At 39.0% G+C, this 13,448-nt stretch overlaps 1 protein-coding gene across 2 annotated transcripts in view; it reads right to left on the bottom strand.

Moving 5' to 3' along the window:
* Nucleotides 1-13,448, bottom strand: part of PLPP1 (phospholipid phosphatase 1) — a 70,694-nt gene that overhangs the window by 30,306 nt on the left and 26,940 nt on the right. The window contains exons 2-3 of one of the 2 annotated variants that reach the window (XM_049796218.1): nucleotides 7,834-7,985; nucleotides 3,591-3,871 (exon numbers count right to left, since the gene is read on the bottom strand). In XM_049796218.1, the coding sequence (XP_049652175.1) occupies nucleotides 3,591-3,871; nucleotides 7,834-7,985 (433 nt within the window). The remainder of the gene's footprint in view (nucleotides 1-3,590; nucleotides 3,872-7,833; nucleotides 7,986-13,448) is intronic. The other variant, XM_049796217.1, reaches the window with a different exon arrangement.

Raw genomic sequence — 13,448 nt, 5'->3', positions numbered from 1 at the left:
ATTACTGATGAACAATAAGACTAATAATTGCCTTTTCCTTATGCCCCCATGTTATAACATAGTAGACATCTGCAAAGAGTTGCAAACATCAGGCTTGCATAAACCAGTACTGGAACAAATTATGCAACGATGCTTGCGGAAAACACTCTCAGCCTCCAACCATAACTTACAGGCTTCCAGAAACATAGGTTGTTTTCTTGGTTTTATTCTTCTAGAAGTTTGCTCAAATGGGTTTTTGAACCCACCTGTAAACTTGCACATCCCAGCATTGCAAAGAATTCCACAGCTTAGTTCATCATCTTAATCTTAATGTGGGAAAAAATAAAAATAAGAAACTACTTCAAATGTTTTGCTTCCACTTTTACTATTAGAGAAGTGGGAACAATTGTTCATTACCTAACTTCTGTACCACTTCTAATGTATCCTTTAGAGACTTCCATCTTACACCCACCTCTTCAAAACACACCCAGTTACTCTATTTCAGACCAAGAGCTCTGATCTACTCAGGGATGCTGCATACCAAAAACTATTTTATACTTTTGATAAATATAAAAAGATGAGAAAGGATCATGGGAAGGGATGAGAAGGTAGGAGAACAAAACATAAAAGTACAATATGCATAGTAGAAGCACACAATGGATTTTTATACTAGAAGCATTGTTTTCCTGCTATGAATTAAGAAATAGTAAACAAAGATTATATTTGTATATCTGACTGTATAACTGAGCATGAATATCTAAAAATACTCAAAACCAACCTCAAGTTCTACTACTACACAGGAATAATAGGTTCAATTCAGAACATACAGTTTCATATTCAACACTACGATTGTCCTGGCTTCATTCTTTATTGGTATTTCTACCCGCATATTTATTTTATGCAAATGAAGGCAGCTGATAATAAGTTTGCCACTAATAATTTTGTCCGACTGATCCAGAAATTCACCTCTGGGTTACAGTTTTAGAGCATACTGACCTCCTCCAGCTTGCTGTAAAACTCACCACAATCAAACTCCATGCTCTTAGTGGCTTATTAACTGTAAGGTATGTAGGCACATGACCCAAGATCATTGAAACCACCCTTTCATATGTAGGGCCCAATTTCCTTAAGAAACCCAGAATGATTTACTGGGTCACTGCATCCATGACATCCACCTGTACAGGACAATTTCCCACTTTAATCTACCCTTCTTTGACCACTCACTAACTTATTTTTTGTTTACAGCTTCCTGTGCATGGAAAAGCTTTAGCTGAGAGTGGAAACACCGCAAGTGAGCCCCCATTGAAGTCACCACTTCCAAGGCAAGCTTTGACCAAAAAGGAGAGCCCTCTTACATCATTTTCTAGGGAGCAACAGGGACAACAGAAAAAGGGAACAAAACAATAGCTAGGAATACAAACCTAACAGCTCACCAGTTTAGAGATGACAGGCAAATCTTGCTTCCAATATGGAAGTCCAAGATGTCAAAGCACTAGTTGCACAGGGAAGAACCTAAGTGATCGCTATGCCATTGCCTCCCCCTTGTTGCTCTCATACAACAAAAATCTGTTTACCAGTTTGAGGATGAGCTTACTGTTTTTCAGCAGCCCCAAAACCCAGAACATTTTATTTCAGGACCATTTTAGTCATTACAATTGACTCCAATTTTCTCCCTTTCCCTCTTTACATTTGAGAAGCATTTTTAGACTGATGCAGAAGTTCAACTGAAGACTGAGAGCTACACCCAAGTTGAATTTTGACCCCCCAGTTTCATGCTGAAAGCCATGCAATTCTGTTTCACAAAGCACCTGAGGATGTACAATTTTGTTTAAAGACTCATCCCATTTGAAACTTAGACAAGTATCTGTTCACATAGTAGCAGAATAATAAAAAGAAATACCACTTTTAGTGAGTTGAAGCAAAGAAAGTAAAACATTTTACTCCTGCCACAATGTAATATCTATTAAAAACAAACAAACAACCCCCCTGTATTGCCCCCGTCTTGTGTTACAAGTTGCCATTTTATCTTTTTTTAAACTCTAAAGAGTTAGTTTCTGGCAATTACTTCTGCTAACTCACAACACTAAAATTTGCAAAGCTGACAAGATACCAAGACAATTTGTTATCCTGGGGGAGGCAGCATCTCCTTTATTTCAATTATTAAGGTTGTTCTAGTATAAGTCAGATCTTTGGAAAGTCAGTAATACTAAAAAAGCTGACAGACATGCTGTTTAGGAATTCTTTGTTTTCTGTGTTTCATTAAAATCCTCCTTTGCTTACTCTGCCTTTTTCCAAACTGAAGTTGACAGTCACAGAGAAAGTGACAATTACAAGTCTTCAGAAGTACATTGCATGTTTCCTGGAACAGAGATAAGTTACACCTTACTAGTGGATTTTCTGACTCTACAGAGCTACTCTCAGGCAAGGAAAGTCCATCCAATAATCAGCGTCTAGAATAGCTTAGAATAAGTAAATAAAAGTCTTCTAAGCACAATGATGGGCATTAGTAATAAAAAAAAAAGCTGTACATGAAACACACTCCTCTAATCTCTTAAAGACCAAACTCCAATTTGTCTATCTACTACCTGCATAAAGCTCTGCTAATTTTAGGATTATCTGCTATACTGCGTATCTATCATCATGCACTTGCTCCTCTACTACCATCAGCCATTCAAAATACAAACTGCTTCTAGCACTTTAAACAGCTGCTGTGCATGACTTGGAGCTGGACCTGGTTCCCCACCAAATCAATATGCAACATTTTCCTGTGGCTGCTGAAGAACACCATGCATGCTACTTAAAAAATTCATAGGGGACACATGCTAGAAGAGCAAATGAGCACAGAGGACAGCAAGCAAAACCTATACACATGTATTTAAAAACCACACACACAGAGAAAAGTTCTAAGAGGGCATATAGGTCTTCTGGAAAAAGACTAGCAAGAAGATTCTCTAAAACTAAGCTTCCAGGGAGCTCAAGCAACTCTAATAACAGAAATTATTCTGAACATACTTTAACATTTCCAATAGCATTAAGACACTGTTGTTTATAACACAGTGACAAAACTCCAGTGTGTCAGATGCTTCATTTTTGTTTCCCTGCTATCTTGCTGCAATTGAACTGGCAGGTAAGTAAGGTAACAAAATGCCTAATAATAAGAGAGAATTGAGTAGAGTGATTCTCTTAACAGTCCTCCATATTTTTATATGGATACATCCAGTTTTTATTTGCTATCATTCTAAAATCAGAACTACTTTCCTTGTTATTCCACATCTAATTTCAAAGGCAGATTTTAAATTCTTCTCTCAATTGGGATGCGCAGACATTTTAGAAACATAAACAGAAGCTCATCAAAACTGAACGTCACCCATATTTTGTAAAAAAGCAGAAATGAATACACAATAATTTATGTATTCTTCTGTACGCTAATAAAACGAGTTTCCACAAATCAGAAAAAATCCCAGTGTCTAGACAGGGCTCAAAGTTTAAAATTCATTACAAGGAATTTATTCTAGGAAAAGCTCAAATAATCCAGTAGCGATACCAAACTCATCATCCCAAGTTAAGAAACAGGTCTCACAACCAAGTACATGAGGTATTGTCAGACTCACCTTCCCTCATTGATTTTTGCTTTGTCTCCTTGACAAGAGAAGTTCTCAATGTAACCTAGACTGCAGTTGATCCGTGTCCAGTCGGGCTGGCACACAGCAAGGAAGTGAGGACGCAGTCTACCTATGGAGTACTTCGCAATGTCTGTCAACGACTGGCTAGCAGCTGCTCCAAAAATGAAGGTCCCAATGGCTTTGTAAATAGTGGCTATGTAGTTATTTCTGACAAATGAATTTGAGTGCAAATGATTATAAAAGACAGAGAGAGTCTCTCCTAGGATCATCTGAAAGAGAAATAAGGACAACAGTTAAAGAAATACAGTCACTTATAAAGAAAGATATTACTCTATTGTTAATAATCAGACATGTAGTTTCAGAAATTTATTTTTTATAAACATTAAGCTGCACATTTAAATTTTCCAAGAGTCAGCATAAGCCATGCCCAAACTTTAAACACTTTTATGTACAAGAAAAAAAACTTTTACCTTACCCTGCTTCATGTTGAACTTAATATTATTGATAAAACAAAGCCTTCTCAGAGTAACATTTATCCACACTACTTGGCATGGCCCTAATTAGAAACATTTTCTCTAGTATTACATTTTATTCTATATTAAGTCTTCTTCAGCTAACTTCTGCTGAGCAAAATTTGCCTATTTCATCATAAAGTTAGGTTTTTTGTGAAGTTAGAGACTATTCTGAAGGGTCTAGACTTCCTTTCCGGATCTGAAAGGCCAGTTATTTAAACAAAGAAATTTCCAATTCCTCAGGAAAATTAAATCCTTAGGGGAGAAAACTAATGAGAGTAGGGAAAGACAGGCATACTGAGGTCTTTCCAAGGATTTTTCACCCTGCATGTCTAAAGTATATGCATCACATGTGTATCAAGTGTTGGCAGGAAAGCAGATTTAATTTTGTTTTCCCGCAACTTTATCTTTTGCAGAAAGTAAGTTCTTACTTAAACAAAGTACAAAACTTCATTCCAGGTAGGCTGGATATTGAACTAGATGGTCCCATTTTGTACAGAAAGGTTTGACTCATACAGATGATCAGATGGGTGGGGGGTTGTATGCATATATGTAAAGTGAGCTTTAAAAATCCTATAAAGATTAAAAGATGGCTCCATCTGTCACTTGAGAGTGACAAGTCCAGGATCCCAGCAAAGCAGAGCTTTGGTGAATGAAGCCATTATTAAACACTCTTAACACCTGGGCATACAAAGTAGCTGTCAGCAGCTTTGTACATTAAGGCAAACAGAAGATCCCATCAGATGCCTGACACTGAAGTTTTACACCCTGCACCATACTGAAACATAGACTGAAGCAGAGAAACACCAGAACGTGGACTAAAGCTGAGAAAGTTTTCAGTAAAGTAGATGTTGGTAAGCTCTTATACAGAATCTACCCATCCCAGAGAGTAACCTCTTAATGGAGGATAGTTGAGCAGAAATATCTGAGCCTTGACTGGTACACAATTTATCCCTTTTAAAGAACCCGGCTGCAAAACCTGCAAGAACGTCTCTTATCAAAACTGAGGTGACAAAAACTTAGGTGATGTCAATGTAGCTACTTCACAGGACACAGACATCAAAGAGTATTATTCATCTTCAATAATCTGACTGAGCATTGAATAAAGGACACCAACATTTGCTTTGACCATCTGACTTTAAAGTCATCTTAACAGAAAAGCCTGATTTCACAACTAAAAGATGGTCCCTGATGTTACAAAGGTAACTCTGTTAGCTAAATGTTCATAAAGGCTCATACGGAGAGTTGATAAACTCAAAAGAAATACAACCGTTAGAAATTACTATATTCACTGAAGCCTTTTCTGACTCAGGAAGTCCCTGAGCTGCAAATGGCTGGTAGCAAAGTACCGAGGGCAGAACATCAATCTTTGCTCACTCTATTCTTCCTCCCTCACCTGTTTTAACCGCTGCTAGAAATGAGGTAACAAGCTAGACGGACTTAAGTTTGACCAAGGACTGCTGCTCTTAGGAAATACTCACTACCAATGGTATTAACAGGGTAAAAACAATAGTCCTATCTTAACAGGCAGGATCTTTTAGCATAAACCACTTGATAGTTAATACAACAGATAAAAACCAAAAGAAGTTTCATCTGCTCCAGAAGTATTTCTGTAAGTTTTTGAAGCAGTTTTTCCAGGAAAAGGAAAACTAGGTAAGTGTGGCAGGTACACCCGCCCCAACAGGAAACGAAACTTCTCCAGGCAGGAAGGAGAGGAAAAAACCCAAAACCCTAGAGACTGCAGGTTGAAAATTGAACTGAGCAATCTGACACGTGCGAGGTACACAGAAGTGTTGACCTTTGGGCCAATGGGGATTAAAATGACCAGAGATCAGATTCGACAAGGGTATAAACAGGGCCCCACCGCAGGACATTTTGATTCAGTCCTCCTTGGAGCAGCAGGTCTGCAGTCGGGGTCTCCCCCTTGGGTTGGGATGTGGCCCTAGGTAACTCCTGCAGCCCCCATCTCTTAGGTGAGTGATATGCACATTTTGAGTCATCATTTTTAATCTTCGGAATTCTTAAATCAGCTTTGTAGTACTCATTCCCCTCACATCATTGATCCTGTGGTTCACTAATGTTATTGAAGTTCTAACTTTTTACTGAAGAATAAATCTGAGTTTTAACACCTGTCAGATTTGATTGTGTGAGCCTCTGGAACAATAAGTCACAGTTTTAATTCCCAGCCCCACATTTCTATAGTTGGGGGGGGGGGGGGTGGGGAGGGGGGGGGGCGCGGAATTCAACCCAAGAGCAAATATAAGGTACAAGTTGACCTTTATGCTGGAACCTCGATAAAAATCCATGCAGTCCTTGTGCAAGAAAGAGTTAGATTGCCATAATATCCTATCTGATTTTAACCCATTAGCCCAGAGAAACAGCTAGCCAGTACTGAAGTTTACATGTAGCTGCTCCTTTTCCAGCTTTGATTCCTAAAATACACTTGAATATTTATACACTTAAAATCTTATTTGCCATAAAAGTGTTTAACTCTGCTCAAAGCGTAGCTCTGATGAGCTTGGATGTCACCCAACATGGAGTCATGTGTGGAGTCTGAAGCTTTTTACCATGTCTGGACAGGAATCTTGAAGCCCCTGTTGAAGGGCCATTGTTGGAACTAAAGTCCCAGGAGATCTAGGGCACAAAATGGTTAACTGATGAGGTCCAGCTCTTCCCTCTGCCTATGCCCAAGGACATGCCCCCACCACTTTTTGCCCCGGTACTGATACTGTATTCTTCCAGGAGTCATTTCACTCAACGTAGTTCAAAGAAAGCTGCTGTTTTCTGCCAGGTTAGGGAATTCACTAGCTTATCCTGGTTCAGACAAGCCACCAGAGGTGGCAAAAGACAGGGTAATAGTGGGACCTCACCTTTTGTCCATAGTAAGCTATTAGGTTAGCTCAGCTGACAGCATGTAATGAAACTTTAAGGATACAGAGTCACTATATGCTTGAGCCAGTTCAATTGAGCTAGAAGTTGTGGTCGAAGAGGGAGATTCCGAACAGGCAATTGCAGAGGCAATGTCTCCAGCTCACTGATCTGGTGTGAAGAGGAGGGAAGGATAACGGTAGCCCATTTTCAAGCAGGTTAGGTTCAGCATGAAAGTAGGCCCTACCATTAACTCAAACAGAAATGGGCCGAGTGTTTTATCCTGACCTTTGGGGAAGTATGCAGGGGAAAACTCCCTGAATACTTATTCTTTTTATTCTAGTTACGCTTTTAATAAGTTCTGATTAGAAGCAATAGTATCTTTCTATTAAAGGACTCAGGATCTGTTGCTACGCTTCCACACACGAAGTATTTCCGATGACTCTGTGGCAGTTAAAACTGCTGCCTTAACAGGTCATGCAAACTCATATTCTTAAAGTAGTAGCTCCTAAAATGGAAAAGCTTGAGACAGTCATTTAAAATACATTATTGTTATTCTTAACTGACATGGTAAGGGAGGAAGTTTTTCCTCTCTCAGACTATAGAATTAGCCACCATGGTTCTAAGGTATTTTTTTCTGTTGTACAATTCTAGTTGTTTGACTTCAATTAAAGAAAACCTTTTACTTATTCTTGCCAGAACACCATTTCTACTGCTTTAATGCCTGGTCTAAAGTATTTTGAAGTCAAGAAATCTTATACAGTTTTAGAAGTCTGCATTAACAGATTGCCCCTCCTCCCACTCCCCCACCCCCATTGAAATCAAATGCAATGAAGAAAAGTTTAACTTACAACAATTACACTGAAAGGAATAATTATTCCTGCTAACAACTTATAAGAAATGGTGTCCTCTTTGTATGGATACTGGATGGATTCATCACTACAGAAAACTCCTCTCTGGAAGGGGATACGTCTTGAATTGAGAATTGCAAAAGGCAAGCCAGCTAGCAAAAAGGAATAAAAAATATATTACAAAAGCAACACAAACTCTAGCGATGATTATACCCCCGCATTTCCAAAGAGAAGTGCATAGAGAGGAACGGACATGCAGCAAGTTAGAAGGTTATGCACTTCCTTTGGCCAATGACTATTGCCTTGTCTTTGCAGCTCCCAGGAAGGACTGCTGAATGAAGGAGAGCAGGACAGGATTCCTCTCACCTTCGTATCTGTGGCATATCAAGTATGGAAGCATGCTGAAACCATGATGGAGTAAACAGGTCAGTGATAACTAAGGAGTTGCTCACTCTACTGCCACAATTACCAGCTATTCCTTTATATTCCAGTGAGCAACAGTTGCCCCTTTATACTTTCTCTGGACAACTTTACAAGTCAGAAGAGCATAAACTGCATTTTGTGAAAGCAGAAAAGGGGTGCTTCTCAGGGAGTGCAAGTGCAGAGGGAGTTTTCAGGAAGATATGAAAAAAAGGAAAAAATACACATGCATGCAATCCCCTCACTTCCACACACACACTGGATAGTTCCCCGGAAAAACGTGGTCACTGCACAGGCCCTACAACCTCAGGGCATGGAGATTTTATTCCCCTTTCTTCAACAAAAGACCCTTTGGCTCATCCTAAACTCAACAGAACACAATGCTTTGTGCTACTGCACCTCAAGAGACCTACAGCACTAACCAAAACTAGTCATTTGAACAGCAAAGTTTAAAAAAAGAAGCTCAAAATAAGATACAAGTTACTACAAACTGAGAGAATCACATTTTTTAAACCCCAAACCTCCATCCTTGACACAGATACACCATCTGCATAATCTGTTTGTACACAGGGATGAATACCCTCAGAAAGAAATGGCTGTATGGAAAAAAAAGGTGGAGGACTACCAAGAAAGTTCAACAAAACAATAAATCATCTTTAATTTAAGGATGTACAGCCCAGTGGCATTAAAGTGCTTAAAAGCCCTTGATTTTGTGCTCAAAATTCAGCCGTATTGCACATAAAATGCACACCAATTTAGAGTTAGACAAGAAAAAATCATCAGCAGGGAGACACTCCTAGTATACCGGTAAGGGATCAGAAAGATGAAAACCTGCCTTCCTCCTCCCTTCCTGTCAGAGAAAGATGTTGCTGTAGTCTCAGTTCTCTCCTCAGGACCCCTGTGTCAAGGCATAGCCCACCTCCTCCTTCCCATATCGACAGCTGCCCCCAATTAAGTGTGTACAAACAAAAGTAAACACAGAAAGAACAGGAAAAAAAGGAGGAAGAAAGATACCAACCAAGCAGTAAGGTAACTGTTAGGGAAGAGAAGAGAAACACTGTTACACAGTCAAGATTTACAAGAAAAAAAGAAAGAAAAAGACCTAGGATCCTTTTCAATCCTCTTTCCCCTTTAGCCTCTACCCATAAAGTCCTCCAAACTCAGTCTGACTCCTGGGCCCATCACAAATGGCACATACTGTGATTTCACCAATGATTTGCTATCAATTTTGTTCTTCACACCATGAAGTGACTGCTTAAAAGAATGCTTCAGTCTGAAAACAGACACAGAAGAACAAATAACAAACTAATGGCTCATAAGGTGAAAATTTCCTTGAAGTGACCCCTGATGAACGAGACACAGCTTTTTTCCATGACCAAGTAGTTGTGGGCTTATCACAGTGCCCATGTACTCCAGCTAAGCTCATTGCAAAGAATCAAGTATCTTCTGTACTGTTATAGTCCTAAAATAAAGAGCATGCAAAACTTTCCCTCTGAAAGTGGCAGAAAAACACACTGTCATTGTGAAGAGCGGTTGTTTCCAGTTCCACACCAGCAGGACTACAACTGATCTAGATCTGGAAGCTATCCAAGCACACCAACAAAGCAGGACAGAAGGACAGGCTAAGAGCCAAGCCAGAGCCTCGCCAAAACACTGAACTATTCAGACACCAGCCAGCACAGAACCCTGGAGCTGGACTCTCCAGTACAGTGCAAAAACACAGCCTTTCCTACCAGGGAAAAAAATCCCTCTCCCTTTCTCCTAATAGTAAGAATAGCAGGGTTTTAGAAAACATTGCAGCCCAGACCTCAGTTCTGCCCTCCCTTTGTGTTGGTATTGTGACAGCATGTCACAACATATCATCAGTTACTTAGTATTTAGCTAACTTGCACAAGGCAGGAGGCAAAAGCAGTGTGCAGTCATGGTGAGGGGACTGTGACTTGTCAACATTATGCTGTGGTGTGTTTCCAACATCATTTATTCGATAAAATACATATGGAATGAGAACTTCATCCTTTGCCCCGCACACATACTAACACCAAGATTCAAGACTGTATATTTGAGAAAAGTGTATTTTTTTAGATCTCCAGAATTGGAGAATGAGGCATACACAAATAAGAGTCTCTTATTTACAGGTTTACTCGTTTAAAGTAGGTAGTTTTAATCATGGTAAAGCAGTTGCTCACAAAATTAAGTCCACAAATACTTCTGAGCAGAGATACCTGCTCTATGAATAATGGTGCCACAGTGGTTTACTCCTCATTTCCTCCTACCCACCTGAATGTTTCAGCTTCTCAAGCTGGGACATAAATTTTTCGGAGTGCTGGGGTTATTCAAGTGGGTTTGGGTGGCTTTTTTTTTTTTTTTTAAAGGCAATTACCCGCTGCTAAATCAGAAATGGAAAGTGGAAATGGTATGCGGATCATGGGAATGAAGTCTCTCATGCAGTGACGATACATGCTTTTTCCATGCAAAGAGAAGCTGCTTGAAATGTGTGCTCACTTCTCAGCAACGTTGAGATTATGATGTAATTAGTCTGTAATTGCTTGCAGCACGTTCCTATATCAAGATCATGTAAACAAAATACCAATAACTCAAAGTTTGGTTTTGTTTTGCTTTTTAAGCAAGTAACAACCAGCTAAAATAAGTTATTAAAATGCCTTCTTTTCAATAATTTCTTTCTACCTCTTCTACTCTATCTGAAACCAAACCCACTTTGCTAATTAAGAAAGAACATTATATAAACAGTTTCCTGAAGTCACAACCAGTGAAATTTAGGTAAGGTAGTGTAAGTCTTAAAGTTCTAGGTATCTACCTGGTTTGAAGTAACAATCAATTGGAAGAGCTATGCATTGAAATACAATACTGCTGAAAGAGCTTATATAGTAAAATTCATGAAGTGTTTCTTCAGTTCCCCCAACTGTGTAACAGATTTAAAAAGTAATTCCACTAGTCATTTGTCTTATTGCTCTCCTCGGCACATTTCAGTGCTGAAAGGAGACATGCTCCATGTGGGACTTCAGGACATGGTTTAGTGGGCATGGTAGTGTTGAGTTAATGGTTGGACTCGATGATCTTAAAGGTCTTTTCCAACCTAAACGATTCTATGATTCTATGAAAGTTTCAGATAAAGGTTTTAACTTCTAAAAAACAGATTACAGTAAAATTGATCAGATTGACTTAATGCTGGTAAACTGAAAACTAAAATCGCAGCACTACAACATTTGTGATTTACCTTTTGCTAAATCCAAAGCAGTTACTAGCCTGAAAAATCATGCGGGTACTGACTTTTGATGCCTTTTTGGTTAAAGTACTCTCCAGTGTCAATATCTACTCCCTCAGAACATGTTCCACACAGCAGGTTTAATTTACTTCTTTTAAACACACATGGATTGGCTTCACTATTAGCTGGTGGGAGTTGGGAGAAAAGTAGAAGTCAAACCAGAGGGGTGGCAACTCCTACGTTTTCTGGCAAGTGAAGCCATTAAGAAAAACTTCTCACAATACTTAGGATTCTGTTCTGCTTTAAATGTATCTGCAAATTCTGGTTTTGTCAGATTTTAAATAAAAAAAAAAAAAAACCAACACTTTCTAAAATCAAATCAAAGTTATTTCAAATATATAGCTTAAGTAGTTTCTGCAGGGCAAGTCTCTCTCCCACGAAGACAACACAGACAGAGAAAAATACAGTTTGGCTTTTTCATTAGTACAAGCAGGAGAAACAAGCAGAACTGGCTTAAGTGATGGAAGAGGCAAAGTTCCTTACTATAGCAAGTACAGCAGTAGGGTTTCCCTATAGCTGTGCTAGACATGTTAGTTTGTCACCCTGAAGAGATATCATCATAATTTCAGAAGACAGGAAATAAGTTCTTGTATCACAGAAGCAATTTCCTACATATGAAACCTTGTGGCACAGGAGGACTGAACATGACTGAAGATACCAAATGATATTTGTCTTTATAATGGTACAACTATCATTAGTGTCAAGGTCTTTAACTTCCCAGATACAACTGAGGAACAGATTTTAATAGTAATATAGGAGATGGTGTGCTTCCTTGCCTGAAAATTTATCCACATTAAAGTCTAAAACAGTTTCTCAAGAAAAAGTAGCAAAGATTCAACAGCAGATCACTGGGAAAAGAAATGCTGCTCATCTGCCATAGTTACATGTTGCCACAGTTAGGTTAAAAGAAATGCCCTGCTTTTTCTACCCATTTTTCCTCTAAACAACCTACAATTTCTAAAGGGAAAGTCTGGCACATTAGAAAGGATAATTAGTAAAAATTACTTGGGCTCAGTTTTGCATGAAAATAGAAGAAATTGGGGAGTTTAAGTACTCCTTTTAAGTAAGGAGTAGAGATGGCAGAGTGTCATTAAAGGGTCTCTACTGAATACTTCTGTATGACAATACCAAAAAGCAACCCTGATGTATACTTCATTTTCCAAGTCAATTGTAAAACAGTGAAGAAATTGCCTAAAGGATGATGACAACAAGTATGTTAAGAGGAATAATAAGGTTGGGAAGAGGTTACCAGTAGGCTAACCTCAAGGATAAAGCCAACAAGCTAGTGTTATGCAGTGCATATGCCAGCATCATCAATGAGTAACTAGTAGATGTACTGCTGACAGAGCTGGCAATTCTCTGATACAGTGAAAGATCAAGGTCAGCCAGTTCTGCCTGCAAAACAACTCTTAGAGACTGAAGCAAGAGAACAGATGGAGATTTGTGCAGTAGTGAGTTCAGAGTCATGCACTTGGAGGCTAAACAACTCTGATGAGCTGGGAGAATATGAGGGGAAAATAATGTCTGCTTCCTATGGCTGTTGTACGTCAATTTAACAGTGTGACCATTAGACAAGCCTTTCTAAAGGCCTTAATGCTTTTAGCCACCTGACAATAATTTCTTCTTAAAGAGCAATCAGTCAGAATTTGCAAACATGTTTGGTTTTAATTCATGTCTCTTAAATGCAGACAAAGAAGGACTGCTAAAGTACATTCCTCACTACCTCAAACACAAGAAAAGTAGGGGTTTACACAGTTCAGTAGAACTTAAGGCCTGTAAATCAGCTAATTACATAGGCAGCAGAGATCAGAAAAAAAGCAATACTGATCCAACAACCACCAAGAATTAAGGAGCTACAAATACAGCTGACAATAAAGACATTCATAGTGAGGGAGATATATAGGCCTCTGAA

Source organism: Accipiter gentilis, chromosome Z (assembly GCF_929443795.1).
Source record: "Accipiter gentilis chromosome Z, bAccGen1.1, whole genome shotgun sequence".
NCBI lineage: Eukaryota > Metazoa > Chordata > Aves > Accipitriformes > Accipitridae > Astur > Astur gentilis.
The sequence above is the reverse complement of the archived record's forward strand: the minus strand, read 5'-3'. Positions and strand labels throughout refer to the sequence as shown.